The 19,711-nt window shown below is 39.9% G+C and overlaps 1 protein-coding gene across 2 annotated transcripts in view; it reads right to left on the bottom strand.

The window, feature by feature from the left end:
* Positions 1 to 1,866: 1,866 nt before the first annotated feature.
* CPXM2 (carboxypeptidase X, M14 family member 2) overlaps positions 1,867 to 19,711 on the bottom strand; it is a 105,385-nt gene continuing 87,540 nt past the window's right edge. For both annotated transcript variants that reach the window (XM_038411664.2, XM_043518931.1), the window contains exons 12-14: positions 14,983 to 15,122; positions 13,600 to 13,699; positions 1,867 to 4,979 (exon numbers count right to left, since the gene is read on the bottom strand). In XM_038411664.2, coding sequence (XP_038267592.1) covers positions 4,726 to 4,979; positions 13,600 to 13,699; positions 14,983 to 15,122 — 494 coding nt within the window. In that variant the 3' untranslated portion in view covers positions 1,867 to 4,725. The remainder of the gene's footprint in view (positions 4,980 to 13,599; positions 13,700 to 14,982; positions 15,123 to 19,711) is intronic.

The following is a 19,711-nucleotide window of genomic DNA, read 5'->3' as shown; positions in this document are numbered from 1 at the left end:
CTGATACCCTAGTTCAGTATTATTGTATAGCATGCATAAGTAGTTACAGTCCTGGGCTGAAATCCTAGAGCCATTGAATTCAATGGCAAAGCTCCCTTGGTCTTTAATAGGGCCAGGACTTTACCCTTGGAGCTTTAACTTTGACCTGCACTGTAGGGGATTTTCTGCCCTACAGGGTGCCTTACTTTGCAAATAGTCCCATGGGCACAAATGGAATACTTGCAGAGTAAGGTGCTATTACTGAATATGAGAAGGGATATTGTTATCTAGCCTTTGGGAGATGGAAAGAGCCACCAGATGGGGCCCATAGATGTGGATCAGGAGACCTGGTTTCTTTACCCAGCTCTACCACTGGCACATTGCATGAACTATGGGCAAGTCACTTTCTGTGCCTACGATTCTATATCTGTCAAATGGAAATAATAATGTTTACCCACCTTTGGAAAGCATTCAGAATTTCACAGATAACTGAGAAAGGGGTGCACATTCTGCTCCTAAGTATCTGTATTAATAACTACTATTATTTAGCAGATTTTGCCACCTTCCATACACTTACTAAGTACAAATTTTTCAATGAAAGAGACATGACTTCTCATGGAGTAAAGTACTACTTAATTTGAACAAAAGGAGGCACAGTCTGGCTTCAAATAAATAGGGATGTGATGCATATTTGTTCTCAGAAATGAATGTCTGTGATAAGTTTTGCACCTTTTTGGTAATGTAGATTCTCAAATTGAGAATGGTTCACCAATTTCAGAGGAAATACTTTGGTTGCATTCATGTGCAACTGCCTCACATTAGCCAAAAACCTCATCTCAAAGAACACCAGTGTGTGAAGGTAAGATAATAGAAATTCATGACATTGAACATATCAAACACAAATACACAAGGCCTGTTGGTGTCAGAAATTAAAATTTGCCAATGTGTTGTGGGGTTGTTTTTTGTTGGGTTTTTTTTTTTTTTGTAGTCAGGGCATCTATAATTAATTTATCTTTTAAAATTTGAAAATATGTTTGGTACTTAGAATAGCATGGGGTGATATAATTGCATTTTTAAATAATAACAACAACAACAATAATAATAAATCTAGTTCTTATACAGCATTTCTCAATCACAGGTCTCCAAGCGCTTGTAAAGGAAGGAAATATCACTATCACCATTTAGAGACAGGGGAATTGAGGCAGTGAGATGAAGTGACTGGCAGAACTGGAACTGGAACATGGATCTCCTGAGTCCCAGTGCATTGAGTAAGGTACAACTTAATTTGAATAAGGGAGTGTGGCAGGGTGCTACTGGGGAAGCCTCAATCAGCTCCTGCCATTCCAACCCCAATCAGGGGAAATGGATTGGGGCTGGGTAAAGAGCCTAGGTTTGCCTAATCACTGATTGTACCTGCCAGCCTCATTAGGCAGGAGCTATTAGCCTGTGAGGAAGTGAGTGAAAAGGAGGGTGGAGACCAAGAGGGAAGGGAGGCTCAGGGAGAGGTAGGAGCCTGCTACTCTGTTCCTGACCAGGCCTGTGTTGGGCCAAGCCATGGTAAATAGCCTGTATATCATAGGAAACTGGTGGTGGGAAACAGACTCAAATAAAGAGCACAGGAGTTGCACCAGCTTGGAGTGTCCCTGAGTCTGTGAGGAGCGGGGCCAAGAGGCTGGATATGCAAGAGTGGAATGGGCACACCAATACAGGCACTATTAGTTATCTCCATAACTATTTTGTCCATATTGGAATCAGAGTAATAAGTCCTGCATTATACTTTCCAACTTCAGTTTTTGGTGACTCGCGCTCCTGTACTTGTGCATGTACCCATCTGCAGACGTATATTTGTTCTGGGCAGCACAGGAAGACAAGACAAGACACCAGGAATATAGTTTAAATAAGCTGCAGCTTTATTAAGAAACACATCTGAGAATTATCCAGAAATAACCCATCCAGTGCAAGTTATCCCTCCTTCCATAATTTCTATCTGCTGGGGGAGGACTGCTAACAGCCCCCCCACCTCTTAAACCATTCCCAGCACTGTTGCTGGAACCCCATCAGCCTCCCCTCACTTGAGGGTTAAGGGAGCAGGGACAGGGGTTGTTTTCTCATTGTAGCAGACATTAGGAGTTCCAACTCCATTCTCCACCTTTGTTAGGAGATGTCTTCTCCTAATCCACCTCCAGTTCTAGTTTACCAGGGAACCAGACCCCATATTTCAGAGTAGCAGCCGTGTTAGTCTGTATTAGCAAAAAGAAAAGGAGTACTTGTGGCACCTTAGAGACTAACAAATTTATTTGAGCATAAGCTTTCGTGAGCTACAGCTTGCTTCATCGGACCCCATATTGAACAAGTATGTGCACTAGGCACCTACCAAATTGTGACAAAATGAATTTTACAACCTAACCTACCATTGAGTTCCTAGGCTGCTGAGTGGAAGTTGAGAAACCCGCACACTGGCCCCAGGCCAATCTGGCAGTGAAGGAAAAATTCCTACCCAGTGCCAAAAAGTAACTAGCATGATGCCCACAGCAAGGCCCCACAACCCTGTCCTATTCTAATCCCAAGGGGAAGGGAGAGGGAGTTTTCTTCCCAGTGCAGAATGGCACCCTTTGGTAGCCAATAAGGTTATGCTGCAACCTTCTGTCCAACCAATCAGCCACCTAGCTTCTCTCCTCTAGACCATGGGGAAGAGAGGGGTGGGAGGGGGCAATCCTTAAAAGAGACAAGGATTTTCTTTCCCCTACTGGCACAGGCAAAACCTCCTCACCTCTGAGGCTGTTAGGAGGGTATTTTGAGAGAAGTAAGTGCACCTTCATCTCCTGTACAACTCCCTTCCATTCTCCTGATCTTGTAATACAGAAAACCTCCTGTAAGAAATAAATGTTTTGGTTGAAGATCCAGCATCAAAAGTCAATACCAGGAGTAAGTACTGGAGAAGAAAAAGTGGAAACAATAGATGCCACGGTCCTCAAGCCACATACATTCTAACATTCCACAGGTTTCAGAATTTGCCATGGAATCCACCCCTTGCAGCAGAATTGTGCTCCAGAATTAGGCTTTTAAAGATGTACCTTTCTAATCTTTATGGTTTTGAAGATAACCTTCTAAAGGTGAACTCAGTATAAACTCATTCAGTGTTGCTTTGAGTCTGCCAATAAACTGAAACATTAAGTAGGTGTGGTGTGAACTGCCCCATTTATTTTAACTAGGGGTGCTGGCTCTGAAACCTAAACATGTCAGTTTAAATGTCAACATTACTAATTATTGCACTGCTGACCAAATTCCTCCCCATGTCTCTCCAGGCACACAAATCTCCTACTCAACTGCAAAAATCTCCTGGTCTTCCTTGGCAACTTTGCTGATGCAATTAGGTGTTGGCACTACAAAAATTTGTGGCATATTGAACACTAAAAGGATGAGGACAGGATGAAATAAATAAAATTTAACATCAAAATAAATAACATGGGGGCTAAATTATTCATTTTACATATTCATAGATTGTAAGGCCAGAAGGGATCATTGTGATCATCTAGTCTAACTTCATATTCAATTCATTGAAAGCCTTTGCTTTTTTAAATTTAAAGGAAAGTGCACCAAGATTTGCACCAGAAAACTGAAATATCCAGGGACTTCACCACCCAATTTAAATGCACCTTGGAGTGGAATTTAAGAAGGCTTGACCCTGGATACTTCAGTAATATAAAAGAGAGAGACTCGTGCTCTTAATAAATAATGCAACCATCTCCATAATACAGAATTTAATGAGAGTCCTGCTATTTCCTTGGGTCCCAGCTGTGGTAGCATTGTTGCTTAATGGTATTTACAGAACAAGTATGTGCTGGAATAGCTTCCACAGGATGGACTAAAACTAGTTATTATGCAAGGGTTGATGATTGCTTTTAGCGTATATTATTGATTCTGCAACCATTTATCTCTCTTTTCTTCATGTACAAGATTAGTTGTTGACAAGAAGAAATAAATTAAATATAGCAGACATGTATTTTCACCAAAGATTTTCTATTTGAAGTTTATTTTCTTCAATTCCGAATGATACTTTGGTGATCATCTTTTCCAGGAATCATAAGAACGTATTAAGTAAGGCAAAGCTCTAACAGCAATAATCATTGTTTTAGCAGAATTGTACTTGAAAATGCACATTGCATTCTTGCTACCAAGCATACAAGGGATATTATGTTTATTATTAGAATTTTGACAGGAAACTAAAAAATGTAGGGCCAGGCCCTCCTCTAGTATAAATCAATGTAGCAACTTTGGAGCTGATTTACATCAACTGAGGAGCTGGCCTGTATTTCTCTAGTTTGTTCTCCCCCAAATTGATGTGGATTATTCTTGAAAATCCATCCTACCTTCCTATGCAGTTTTGTTACTTAAAAGTCAATAAGGTGCAAATCCAGTGCCCACAGCATAGCAACACCTGAAAAACAGTGACACTGTGATGTTGGCACAGCAGAGAGGGGAGGAATCCATTCCACTATCCTGCATAGGTCCCCCACCCAATGTGCATTTAGCTGGATTGTATACGGGGAACAAACACTGTATCCCTAAAACCTCAGAGGAGAAAAGTTTTGGAAGCTCAAGAGATTCTTCAATACAAATATACTAATTAGAACTCCTCGAACAGACAAAAACGTATTAACATTGGCTATGTATCTTTTACTACTATAATTGGTTTTAATTTAAGCAGAGCTTGTAAACGCCATGTGTTACAACAGAGAAAGTAGTCTATCTTTGCTGGCGTCTCTGCCTAGCCCTCTGCCTCAGCCGTCGGATTGACAGACTAATGGGCTGCTTTCCAAATTTCTCCATGATTTCTTTGATTCGTGCGAGGTTGGTTTTGCTGATTGTGAAGTCACACTGAGTGGCTCCGATGTCATAACCTACTGCACAGTTCTTGGTGGAAGAGGTATAGCCCTCCGCTTTTGCAGTGACCACATATTCTCCTGGGTTCAGGAGACGCCAGTAATCCCCATCACTCGCTGTTAAAGAAATCAGAAAAGAAGATTTTCAGACTATTGCTCTTTTGACAGATATGTCAACACTTATTTACTATAAAGGTCTATGTTAGGTCTGTGGCCTGAAGTTATACAGGTATGACTTGAGCCTCATATCCAGTTAACCTCCCCTTGGCTGTGATTGGTACCAGACCCAGAAAGAAGTGAGGCATCAAACGTGGCTGTATTCCTTCTTTACAACCTTCTTTTCCACCAATTTTGGGATCACCTGAGTGGCAGTTTGGCTCCTGGCACAAGCTGAAACAGCCTTGGGGCTCATCCACACTCAAGAATTGCTGGAGTGTAGTGGAGCTCTGGCCATGTCCCGTGCCCAGCCACATCCCAACACGAGGGGCCATAAGAGGAGCTGTATAGGGCTAGCTACACTGGCTCTATTTCACCCAAGGATTCCCCTACACCAAGCAGGTGGCCCAGTCTGCTAGCTGTCTTGGGCCACCAGAGCAACACAAAGCAACAGGACAGGCCCCAGGAATCTGGCCCATGGCATATGTAGCTTGACAATGCCCTGCTTCTCAATAACAGAATGTTTTAAGCAAAACACTGCTCTTTCTTTGGAGCCTTTTAAATGACCTTTAAATGGGGGGGAAAAAAAAGACGTGCTTGATTCCAAGTTAAGTCACAATTTGGAAAAGTAACCTAGACCTAGCTGCTCCCATGTGTGACTATGTAGCCCTCACCATGGAAATATAAATGAAGCTGGCAATGAAAACAAAATACCACCATGAAAATCCATTACAGTTTTCATTTCCCATCCTAATTTTCTGTCACTGTACATAAAAAAATAGTACTGATTTCTCAAACAGAATTCTCTGGACAGGTGAGATATACACAGGGCTGAGAGAAGGGTTAAAAATAGCTTGTTTCCCAGCACCATCAGCCAAATTAAGTTTGATCTTAACAGTTTGATATTTTGTTGATTTAAAATACACCCACAATAATTTCTTGATATGCCATCTTTGCCACTTGGGGGTCCTTTCACTCCTGCCCTTAGCATACAGCAATCACGTTTTTGCTTTATAATATCAATTTATAGACAGAAAGAATTTCATATGTAATTTAGGCCATGATTTTCAGCATAGTACTTAACCACATTCCTAACTTTAAATACATGAGTAGTCCCATTGTAATCCATTGAACTACTTGCGTGGATAAAGCAAAGCACATGTTTCAGTACCTCATTGAATCAGGGCCTTAATTATTTTCCTTACAGAAGAAATCCATGGCTTAATGTTTACCCAATAATCTGGACATTCTTTGGTCTTCTAGTGATGTTATTTTAAGCAGCAAATATGTTTTGTAATGGATTGAAAGAAGGAATGAAACTTAGCTTCTTACTGTAAAATTGTATTTGTTTTACAATTTACCTAGTAAAGCCTCCTAAGTTGTAGGCGTGCATTTTCAAGGGTTCCTAGGATGTAATACTATGTATAAAGAAATGTGACATCTCCCACAGGAAGAGTTATTGTAATATTCATGTGAAATGACATTACTATTATTGGCCCTGCCCCTGGGTGACTTACAATACAATGTTGCTAAAATGAAAGACAATCAAGATGAAAAGATTGTATGCTGGGAAGAAGAATATAGGCTGTGCTAGAGCTGGGCTATATATTTTACTTCTTGCATCTGTGTAAAGATCTAAAATTGTATATTGGGGCTGGATAAGCTAGGCATCATGGTTTGACATAGCAGCAATCAGCAAAAGAACAAAACCAAAAACCAGTGCTAATCATCTCCTGGCATTATTGTGAAAGAGGACGTAACTGACACACCTGGTCAAGTTACTTCTCCTAGAGTAAAGACGGCTCATATTTTTCTACCAACCAGTTTGAGAGTGTTTTAAAATAGGAGATGGGCCATATTCTCTGCTGATATCTGGCTACTGTGCACTTCTTTGGAGTAGGGGGCAAGTCAGGTGGGGAGGGATTATGATGGAGCTCTGCTTCGCTGTGCCTGTCCTGTACTGGTGTAGTGTCCACCACAGGAACTTAGAGCTGGTTTGGGGTTGGCCCTGAAAATCCACTTTGGTTCCAAGTGCACAGGAGTAATTGGGCGTATGTTCTCCCAGACCAAGTGCGTGGGCAATAGTGTAGCCTGACTCTGCCCCATTATGCTGGCCTGCACCGCTATGCTGGTGCAGAAGGGTGTCGTACTTTGCAGTGGCGAATTAGACTCTGGGCCAATGGAGCTTGTGCCAGGGGCCCTGTCCAATTGGGGGGCCCTAAAAAAATGGGAAGGGGTGCGGAGCGGCCCCCATGTGCTCTGGCCCAAGGTCCCACGTAACTGTAATCCGCCTTTGGTACTTTGGTGCTGTATAGGCCAGCAGCAAATTACTTACTTCTCTGGAGCAAAAGGAAACAAAGGAAATTCTGTCTCAGAGAGATGTCTCTTGACCACAGTGCCTTGTAGGATACTGCATTGGTGGTGCAGTTTATGCATCACACTTTGGACAAGGTTGTGCCTAACGACACAATTAGCCTTTGGTGCATCCACACATTTCTGACAAGCATTTGTCATGTATTTTAGCATAGCATGAGAAATACTATAAAAGAAGCTACACATTTAACCACCATCAGGAAATAATTATAGAGCTAAATACAAACTATTGGCAGGATTTACTTATTTAGCTCTTTTCTGTTTTAAAACAAGTAGAGTTCATTCCAAGAGTTTGCTCCTGTTACCCATCATTTAATCTCAGGGTACTAAGAAATTTCATTCTCTGGGCTAAATGAACTACCTCAAAAATTCCTGTACAGATGGTAGAGACATATGATCAAAAATACGGGGGGGTTAGAGAATATTAAGAGGTACTTTGGTAAACATAAAGAGATAGTGTACTCAGTTAAAATGACAACACATACTACGAAAGATATCAAATGAATATATGTAAATAGACTCCAGAAGGCATCTTGATCTTGATAACAATGTGACAGATAATAAAATAAAAATTCGGAGGAATAAATTACAATGGGCCAGACCTTCACCTGGTGTAGCTCCATTAAGTCAGTGGAGTTATTCCAATTTACATCAACTGAGGATCTAGCTGAATGTTTTATTACCAACAAAGGGCCCTACTATGAAGTTAATTTGCCTGCCCAAGGAACGATGGTGTACACCCATAGATAGTTGAATACTAGGCAGCAGCCAGCAGTGCTTCAAGATAATGTATTGTTATTAGTTAACCCACTAAAATAATAAAATCTGCTGAACAATTAGAGAGAAATGTTAGGTGCAAAATCTTTGTTTTGGATGTTGTAACAAACCCTGAAATTCTTATCAGATTCTCTGAAATAAAGCTTTCTACAAGAGTTTCAGGCAAATTCGAGTTAATTTATGGTTTGCTTTGAAAACCATGCAAAAGCTAGGCACTGTGGTAACAGGTGCTCGAGAAATGCTGAGAGAGAGAGAAAGAAATACTGCAATTTTGACCAAGTTTCACTTTGACATTTGGTGTTCAAAAGATGGGTGTGAAACTATATGAAACAAAACCAGAAAATGTGGCTCACCATAAACCAAAGCTTTGAGATTAGTAAAACAGTAATTGTTTGCTTCACGTGTGGCAGGTTGCCACAGGCAAAATGTTCTTTTTACTTGGGAAATATTCCACTTCCATTTTAATTTCAAAGAAATCACCAACCCTTCCAGAACTGATAGCAGTGTAGGTTATATGCTTGACATTGATTCCCTGTAATGGGCTAGGATCCTATATACACCCAGAGGCTCTCCAAACAGTCTCTGGACACAGCTCGCCCATGGAGCTTTTAGCGGGGGTCTGCTGAAAGGAGCTGGACATGCAGTGCTGACTTTTCTTCCTTATTTCCTGCTGCTAAATGTTTTTAATAGACAGCACCCCCCCCCCCCCCCCCGCAATAGACTACTCAACACAGCTGAGCTGGCACAAGTGGTGTTGCATTTTGCTGCTGGTAAAGGCCAGGAGCACAGGAGATGCAAAGAGGGAACTGTACCTCAGAAAGGTGCCTCTGACACGTTATGCCTCCCAAGGCTATTCTTGGGCTGATGCAGCTTTTCCACAGGACTGTGGGCCTAATGCTAAGGGCTAGAATGCACAGCCCTAGGTAATGGAGATGTGTGAACCCCATCACCGCAAGGAGCCAATGGAATAATAAGAGGAGCAAGGTGCTACTTGACATTAATAAGGTCATTGGAATCAGGCCCTAAATATAAATAAAATATATTTAGAATAACTTTTTTAATTTTATATCTCAATAAGAGATATCCAATGACCTCTGCTAGCTGGTCTTTGAAAAATGCAGTGGAAAAAAGTGTCCAAACGGGTTTGTTGATCCAACTAATGAACTTATTTCCCAGGGTCATCTGACAGAGCACAGTTCACATGTAACTATAAAACCATATCATCACCTCTGCCCAATCAATAGCTGTATGTGCAGCAAGAAAAAAAGGGAACAATGTGTTCAAGCTCCTGGTCTCACAAAATCAATAATTTCAATTAACCTATTAATATTATCAGCACAGTGTCACCCCTTCCTACTCCCATCAGATACATTGTACCGCTAAGTGAAAGTAACAGAAGGTTCTTTCTGCACTAGAGAAGGAAGAGGAGAAATGTCCTGGAACAAATAAATGTTAATAGAAAGCAATTCTCACCTGCTTAATAGGGTAGTTGACTCCATTTACATGTCAGAAAATAGCAGGTATTTTAAAAACTTAATAGCTATAATCCATTTTAAAGCAAAACTTAAAAAGGTAAAGAAAGTTGCCCAGATTCTCTCTTGTTTAAACCAATTTTGACCCAGTGCAACTCCATTGATTCAATGGAAATAGTCCCAATTTAAATAGGTATAAAAGAGAGAAGAATGAGATCCCACAGAGATAATTTATTTTTTTCTCTGCAGGTCTATATATCATTTTAGCTTAGTGACTATCTCATAAAATTTCTTGTTTCAAAGACTAATGACAGCCCATCCCCTTTATTTAGTTAATGTAAGGCAAGATAGAAGTTCCATGTTTCCATCTATAAATACGAGTATCAATTCTTTACACTTCCCAGATTATGGAAAAGAATAACAATTATACTTTCTCTTTTTATTATTAATAGTTAGCAGTGAACCTTAACCAGACAATTCTGATTCAGACCTGCACCTAAACTTCCTCAAAATCCATAAGTGTTTACAGAGCAGATTGTGGGGTCTTCCATAATTCTGTTATTATACATTCACATGGGATTCTTCTCCATATACACTCAGATTTGCATTTTCTCCAAATCATCTGCTATTCTCCAGTGTGGTATCTAATGTAACCCAGTATATTGAGGGATTGGATTAATCATCCATTGCATTTGTTCAGTTCCCAGTAAACATTTACCAGAGTAATATAACCTACAGTTTATGACAGCCTTCTAGGTTAGTGGAAAAACAACTGATTATTTTCATTCCCTCTTTTGTTTTCTAGTGGCCCCATTTTGAAATATATAAAGAAGACATAATTGCCTTACTAAATATCTGCAATTCAATGTTTTCTCTCACAGTGGAGACATAGTAAAGTTGAAATAAAACTTATTATAACTGAGCTAAATTTGCTGATATTATTGAGTCAGCTAACCTAAAATAGTTGATATCTGAGATTCAGAACTTTCTTACCTAGAACTGCTGGAGTTCCTGGTATTCCATAGCCCCCATTGGTTAATTATGTCATACAACTGTATAAGCAGATCTTAAATTCAATAATGGGTAGATAATGAAATATCCAGTATATCATATTGCTAATTGCTTTCACTCATTCTAATACCAAACCAACCCTTGAGTATATGGCCATCATATCCTTACATTTGTTCACAAAATTACCACCTCTGCATATGGTATTTCTGAGATTGATAGAACTGGTATTGGTTTAGGTGTGCTCTTTGCAAGAATTATATTTTTCAGCATCAGAGCTAATGCTGTTCCCTGTCATCTCAATGCAAACAACTCACAGATCTACCTTTCCACTCTGGTCCTGTCTCTTTCTGTCCAAATTAAAATCTCAGCCTGTTTTATGTCTCTTTGTGGATGTCCAGCCATCAGATTAAGCTCAACATGTCCAAAACAGAGCTCTTAACTTTCACACCAGCCTCTCTTCCCTTTTTCAGTGTTTGAGGACCATCCTCCTTCCTATCACTCTGGGGTGTAACCTGAATATTATCTTCTTTTCAGCCCTCTGTCTAGATCAGAGAAATCAAAAAATTTTCTATATCTTCCTACATAACATCTCTGAGATCTGGCCTTTCCTCCACAGCCACACAACTAAAACTCTTATCTAGACACCATCATCTGACTTCTCGACTACTGCAACATCCTCTTCCCTGTCCTTGATAAATGCAATCTTGTCCCCACTTCAATCCATTCAAAATGTTGCTGCACATATCATTTTCCTGGCTTGTTTCTTTGATCGTATCACCTCTCCTTTTCCATCCCATCACTGACTCTCCACTCCCTACCAGATCAAACTACTCACCTTCACTTACAAGGTTCTTCAGAGGCTAGCCCCACCCTACCTACCATCTCTCAGATGCTATCAAAAATCAGCTCTCACCTTTGCTCTGCCAATAATGCCAGTCTTCCTCACCCACTTGTTAAATTTTCAAACACACACTTCTATGCTATCTCTCATGCTGTACCTCACTCTTGGGCAAAGCTCCCCATAAACATCTGCAAAGCCACCTCATTGTCCTCTTTCAAAGTCCTCAGTAAAATGGTCTTCTGTTATGATGCTTACAAAAATCCTGACAACTATTAAGCAGTTACTGTGCTGGGACCACTGTCTATTATGCCAGTCGTTACTGTGGTATCATTTCCTGGTGTTCCTTCATCTGTTGTCACTCATCATAGACTGTGAGCTCCTCAAGGCAGAGACCACCTCTTCCATCTGTATTAGCACAGCACCTAGCCCAAAGGGACACTTGTCTATGATTGGGTGCCGTAGGCATGACTGCAGTACAAATAAATAATAATAATAATAAACTAGTTCAAAAGTACTTTGGGAAAGTCCAAATGTTTGATCTAACTCCCTCTGAATAGCCCTGGGTGCATTCTGAATTTGCTGGCTCACATTTGCTTAATTAATACTGAGAAAATACTGAATGCACACATTTATTAACTTTCTTTTTTTAATAGAAATCTGGATCAGCAATGTTCTATTAATGCAATTCACCCTGCATGAAGTAACCCTTCCACCGGGCCCCACTGAACACTGTGAAGATTCCACCAAGCGTGCATAGTGGAACTGTAAACCTCTGAAGAGCATGAGGTTCCTCCCTTCCTACAGCAGCTGCTTCACCTTTTCACGCTCATCCAAACTAGACCTCTAAATCTTTCATGTTCCCTTAATGATTACTAACCACAGAAGCATCCTTTGCTATTGTTAATGGTGCTCTAATTAATTTTGGCTAGACAGTCACTGCCCTTACTTGACCACACATGGGAGTAAGGCCTCCCTTGTTCAGACTGTGATTTCAGCTGTGTTGGAGAGAGCAGGGGCTACTTACCCAATACCCACAACTATAAGCAAGTAGGCAGGGAGGGGGAGGAGAAGGACAAGAAGCGGGAGAAGCCCTGGCTCCCCTCCCTACCTTCTGGTCAGAGTAGCCGCTCCATGAAAAGGAGTGAAGTTACTTATGCCTCCTCCAGACCAGGAGAATCGAGTGACAATTCATTCTCCGGTGTGCTCCTAGGGCACTGGAGCTATGTGTGGTCCCTTCCCCAGGGAAGACTGTAAAGTTACAATGCAGCCATATATTTGTTTGCACTAAATCTAATGATTTGCGTACATGGATGTGATGCTAATGGAAAAGAAGGAAGCACTTGGAGGAAATAGCAGGAAATATGACCTCACCTTCTACTGAGGTGTATGTCATAGATTCATAGATATTAAGGTCAGAAGGGACCATTAGGATCTAGTCTGACCTCCTGCACAAGGCAGGCCACAGAATCTCATCCACCCACTCCTGCGAAAAACCTCTCACCTATGTCTGAGCTACTGAAGTTCTCAAATCATGGTTTAAAGACTTCAAGAAGCAGAGAATCCTCCAGCAAGTGACCCGTGCCCCATGCTACAGATGAAGGTGAAAAACCTCCAGGGCCTCTTCCAATCTGCCCTGGAGGAAGATTCCTTCCCAACCCCAAATATGGCGATCAGCTAAACCCTGAGCATATGGGAAAGATTCACCAGCCAGATACCCAGGAAAGAATTCTCTGTAGTAACTCAGATCCCACCCCATCTATCATCCCATCACAGGCCATTGGGCCTAATTACCATGAATATTTAAAGATCAATTAATTGCCAAAATCATGTTATCCTATCATAGCATCTCCTCCATAAACTTATCTATTCTAATCTTCAGTTGTCCAGGAGATGCTAAACTTTTATGGGCTCTTAAAAGCTAATAGACTCTTAAACTAAGCCTAGATGCCCATATAGTAGCAATTCCCAGAAACGTCAACTTTCACTATGTTCTTCCCTTCTGATGTCCCAATCAGAGCATTCCAAGCTTTTGTCTCGTCACTGCAACACACCATAGCCTAGCCTAACCGAGAAGGTCAGATGGTTCAGAATGCAGTATTTTTTTTACCTGTGCGAATGTCGTGGTTAACACCCTCTACTGAAATAATGGCATTTGGAATTCCCTTTCCAGATAAATCCCTTACGATGCCTTTGATGCCCCGGTGGACCTAGTAATGGAACAAATAAATGGATACCTATTACACAACAATGAAAAGCAAATATGATAGAATCATCAAACAGTCACATCTGCATGAGAAAGCAAATCATTAATTTGATAATGACTATGTTCTCTTCCGCCAGAAATCTTGGATGAAAGATATAATTAATCTAGCCCCAAATTTAAAAAGAACATTTTTTTCTCACATGTAAAATCTAAACCTTCTCCCCATGTTTGCATATTGCAGTAGGTAAAATGGCATGCATTCTCAACGCATATAAAATATATGTATGTCAATAGGATCAGTTAGTTTTTTTTATTTTCTTTGCAAATAATATAGTTTTGAAATATCACTATCAACATAAAATTCACTTTCTAGCATCAGCCACTTTTGACTTCACTTTTTTTTTTTAGAGCTTCTGCAGTTATGAACATGAGACAGAGCCAGATAAAACAAGTAAAAGTAGCAAGTCAAACGGATTTTCATGTGATTGTTTTTAATCAAGCACTGCACTCTGGTAAAATTTTAACATGCTTCATTATTTTGTCCACTTAAACTAAAATAGTCTGATGTTTGAAAAAATTCTGCCAGTAATTTTGAAGGGTAAGGTTTCTATTATAAATGCCAAAAATGTTCATAATTCAAAACACAGATCATAAGTGAAACCTTTAGTGAAAAAATTAGCTACCACATAGGGTTTTACTAAACTGAAATAAAACATATTAGCCCTGTGAGATCACCAGGGGTATACGGAGGACTGGAAAACTTTAGATAAGAAAGTATATTAAGATTTTTCTAGTGTTTTAAATGATGCCTAGTTCTATAAGTATTTGTACAAAGTTTCTCAGTTTCTTTTTAGCAGGAGCACTCTGGATTTTAAAGGTCAAATCTGGGCTTTATCCGTAATGCTATGCAAGCGCTGTGGTTGAGATTTCCAAAGCAGCATGAGAACCAATGGAAGATAAATAATTAAGCTAATGGAAGATATGTGTCTGAATCCCATTGGCTGATTTGAAAAGCTGTGGAGGGCAACCCACTGAGAGCTCCTATAGGAATCAGCACAGTTCTGAACTCTTTAGCATCTGTCTCTGCAGGATCAGGTAGAAGGTGATTTGTGAACAACCTGGGGGAATAGCAAGGTTATAGTAAGTACCTCTGAAAACTGTATGGGTCCATTGGACTGGAACCTACCTACCAGAAAACACAGCAGGTTATAGTAACTTCAAATTAAGACTTTCACTTAGGCCCCTTCCAAAGTGAATTCTAATTAGGAAAGGTATTCTCTTTCATACCTGTTCCATAAAAACAATCAGGGATTCCCGGTTGTTTTCCCATTCTTCAGGTAACTCGCTCTCATGGGGATATTTGTCACAGCCCACATAGATGGATAGCTCAAAGCAGTTTGTGTGCAGGTAACTAAAGTCATTTATACCTGTTGATGTAATAAAATAAGAAAAGCTTTAGAACCATAAAATGCTCATCTTGTTTATTTTGGGCACTAGACCTGATTACTTTAATCAAAGAGCAGAATATCTGAATAGCACAAGGTAGACGGCAGTTCTGGCAGGAAAATGCTGTTTTAAAAATGCCATGAATATATTAAATTGATTCTCATAACATTGTGCCAATAGAAACAAAATCTAAATTGCAATTCTAAAGAAGTAAAGCCATAATAGCTCCATGAAACTTGATATAAACTTTTAAAATTTTCCTATAGACACAAAGGTCCATCTTCATTTTATCCCATTTAAAACAAGGAACTGAGAAGCACAGAACATGATAAACCAAGATGAAAAGAGAGAGAGAGCGAGATAGAGGTAGCTACTGTACTCATCCTCAGTATAAGCTTTGTTGAAAGCCCCTTGAAGACTATGGGAGTCTTGGTCGCAGTGTTCTGCAGGGTTCAGTCCTATCACTTCTCTTATTCAGTGTATATGTGAGACTGCTGAGAGAGAATGTGTGAAAGTATGGACTATTTTGTCATCAATGCACTAATGACACACAGCATTAATCTCAGTCCCCTTTAGTGCTGAAAGTGGGGTCACCTTCTTGCTGTCCCAGGATCTAACAAAATTTGGGATCTAAATGAAAAATAGTTGGGTTAAGCTTATTCCAGATAAGATGGATGTGATGCTGATGAAAAAGAAGGAAGCACTTGAGGAAATAGCAGGAAAATATGACCTCTCCTTTTACTGAGGTGTATGTTCTTCAGTTGTCCAGGAGGTGCTAAACTTTATGGGCTCTTAAATGCTAATGGATTCTTAAACTAAGCCTAGATGCCCATATAGTAGCAATTCCCAGAAACGTCAGCTTTCACTATGTTCTTCCCTTCTGATGCCCCAATTGCAGTGTTCCAAGCTTTTGTCTCCTCCAGGCAGGATAATTGCAACACAACATATCTTGGCCTAACCCACAAGATGGGATCACAAACTATAGATGGTACAGCATGCAGCATCCTGTCTGCTAATTGGAAGGTACTGCCAAGAGCAAATACCACCAATTCTTCACACTTTACATAGGCTGCCATTCCAATCCCAAGTACAGTTCAAGGTCCAGTGTTCAAATTCTACTTTCATTGAAACTGGAAGTCTGAGTAACTCCACTGACTTAATCTACATCAGTAAAACTGAGAGCTGAATTCTTCTCATGGTCCTCACCATCAAAGCACTAAATGCGGGAAAGACTTAGCTATCTCAAAGGCCATCTTTTTCCTGTAATTTTCCACAGAAACACAATTGCTGATAATAGTGCAGGTTTTAACTCAGAGGGGTCAGCAGCAGAGTATTTTCCCTGGAGCTATGAAAACTCTTGTAGACCACTCAGTAGCTACACTGTGCTGAAGAGGGATGGTCATTTGTTACTAGTGAGCACTGGCGTGGGGGCAATAAGCTCATTTATACCATTCTTAAATGCCCATATGCAGAGTGAGTGTGGTTTTGGTTTTCAGTTATTAACAATAAACAGGATTGTGGATAGTGCAAATATTTTCCTACAGAAGTAGTACATATGAGTTTGTCATATGTAACTGATAAGGGAATAGAGAAGAGTAAAGGTCGTACAGGATATGTTTGGTGTCCTTTCACCTGTAAGTACTGGGTGACCTATTCCATGTATAGAGCCTGGCCCCGTGAGAGAACTATGGGCTGCATTTTTGTTTCCTATACAGGCTCCTGCAAAAGATCAGAATTAGTATCATTGTCTCCTAATAAAGATGTTCATTCGCGATGTGTCCTAACCAACCACCCCTGAACTTTGATGAAGCTCCAATCTGTGTCCACACTTCACAACTAACTCCAATCTCTATAATGGGCCAAACTCTAAACCCTCAGATTCCCCTGAGCACTGAGGAAGTCTGTATGTAGATGCAGACCTCCAATCCACTTCCATTTTTCCCATTTCTCTGCTGATTCTCAGAAGAATCTCCCTTTGGGGAATTTCATTTATTAACATTCTCCAAACTAACACAGATAACACAATTCAATGACCAGGCTGAGTGCAGGGGAAAGGAAGGAATGAAGATTAATTTCTCATTATCCAAACAAACTGATGATAAAAAAAATTAAGGCTAAGAAGAAAATTGCTCATTAATGATCATTAACTGATTTCTTTCCTAATGGCAAAGATTAACAGGAAATACATTCACCAAGTATACCTGATTGAAGAGAATTAAAAAAAGAAGAAGATCGAATCAATCCAATTATTATGCAGCAGCAGTCAAATATTTTATGAGCCCTCAGTGCCTTCTGGATGCAGAGTAGGAGAATTATATAACACAGATGTTAAATTTTTATATGTTTGTTAATGGGGAAAGACTAAAATTTCAGACGCTGGCATGTGCTGCTCTGCAGAAGCCTGTTTCCTTTCCATTTGAGAAATGCTCACAAACATTTTCTCTTCACATATTGTATTTCATCCTGGATAACCTATGGTGAAATGTTTTGTGTTACACAGTAATTGCTCTGTTTTCACACGTCTCCTTCAAATAATGGCTCAGTGTTGCCAAGAGGAACTCTCCATATATTGTCTGAATGCCCAAATCCAGCAATGGAAATCAAAGATAAGATTTATATGTCGCATAGTGTACAAGGAGCTTATCCAGTGCTTAGATGTTATTTTTAGACTGATTGATGAGATCATTTACATGGCAGCCCATGGTATGCAACAGGGAATAATGTAGTTAAATACCCAAGAAATGCTGAGGCATTTGATATCTGCAGAAGCTGTTTACAGTCAGCTTACTACATCTCCCGCGTCATTTGGTAGTATAAAGGGGCTAGAGAGCTTCTGGGAAACTCTCTCAGTGCAGGGTTTATGTACACCAGCTCCTTCACAATACCCAGTGTAGGGGCATATCAAGGGCATGGCTGGGGGCTGGGAGGGTGCTGAACAGCTTTGAATTCAGCTATTTTGGGCTGAGGAGAAGCCCATTAAACGACATGAGAGTAAGTTAGAGCAGACCCTGAGCTATTTTCAGGAATGTCACTTTGGGAACAGAGTTTACATGAACAGCTGTTTAAGAAAGAATAAGTATCGCAACTGCGTGGCTTAAAAGAGGAATAATTGAGAGAACAGCCCATGTGGAAATCTGTGACTAGGTAGAAATAATGTTGACATAGCAGACAGGCAACTTCTCACCCTCAAATCTGAGGCACTTTTGGAGCTGAATGTAGCAACTCAGGTCATGTCTCTGGTTAATGAGGCTTTTGGTATTAATTGTTAAAAATAATTCAGATTTTTTGGTTTATGATTCACTTAAACCATTTTCACTAGTCTCGTTAGTAATTATGATCAGCTTATTCCTAAATACCTAACTCCACTTTGCAAAGGAGGCATCCTTATTCCCATTTTACAGATGGGGAAACTGAGGTAATGACTTGCCCAAAGTCACCTAGCAGGAAAGTGACACAGCTTTGAATAGAACTCAGGTCTCCTGAATCCCAGTCCACTGCTCAGGGTGTAAAGAAGAAAAATAGAAAAAATATTCTAGTAATCCCCCACAAAACAACCCCAGAGACTTCATTATAACACCAGAAAACAGAATATTAAAAATAATGTGAAGCATCATATAGGAACAAAACAAATTCAATGAACGAAATTCAATATAAAATTGTTACTAAGAAATCATATACTACTCAGCATCTATGCTGTAGCCAGTTACTTACTGCTATAGCTGTTAGTGATACTGCCAGCCTTATCTTATTATCTTCATAATCAGGTTTATACAGCATTTAAGAAAATTAAAGCCAAATTCAATAATTAGGCAGTCAACTTTCCAAGTTTTCAGAATTTGCATAATGCATGGACCCTTATCTGCAGGAACTGTTTTTGTAATGTGGACAGTTCACCATCTCTTCCCCTGAATTTGTTCAGTTGTTTTTAACATAGTGAAAAATATTTTAAAGTGCAATAAGCTTGGCTTCAATGCCAGCTAAAATTAACTTTGCCTGATCCAATAAAAGTAGCACTGTTTATACAGTGAGGATGGTGCTAAATAACAAGCAAGACCAAAAGCTCTAATAAAGAAAATGGCATGTAAAACTTCAAACTTGTATCAATTTACATTAAGTATGACAACAATAACAACTGTAAATTGATACAAGTATGTGGTTTTACATGCCATTTTCTTTATTAGAGCTCTTGGTCTTGCTTGTTATTTATCATTTTGGGGCTACTTCTTTGATTATGGCATTTGCTACTCCTCTTTTCCTCCATCCTTTGCAAGGCAATGGTACGTTTTGTTGGTGGAGTGACATGCTTAAGGTTGGCAGGTTCCTTCCTGTCTGTAGTCTTGGGCTGGTTGGGTCTTTTGGATCAATTTTAATTTTGGAATGGACCGTATGGCACTTGATGTGGCTGACTTGTGACAGGCAACTTTTAAATGTGTTTAATAAATAAAGTATGACATGCACACCTTTGAAAACATCAGCAGTAAATGAGGTATTTGCAAGGAAATTTTGACAGCTCTCTGTCAATCCATGGACATCTTATGAAACACAAAAGGGCAGATTTCATTAAGGTATA

The sequence above is a fragment of the Dermochelys coriacea genome, chromosome 7 (genome assembly GCF_009764565.3).
Source record: "Dermochelys coriacea isolate rDerCor1 chromosome 7, rDerCor1.pri.v4, whole genome shotgun sequence".
In the NCBI taxonomy this organism is placed as follows: domain Eukaryota; kingdom Metazoa; phylum Chordata; order Testudines; family Dermochelyidae; genus Dermochelys; species Dermochelys coriacea.
The sequence above is the reverse complement of the archived record's forward strand: the minus strand, read 5'-3'. Positions and strand labels throughout refer to the sequence as shown.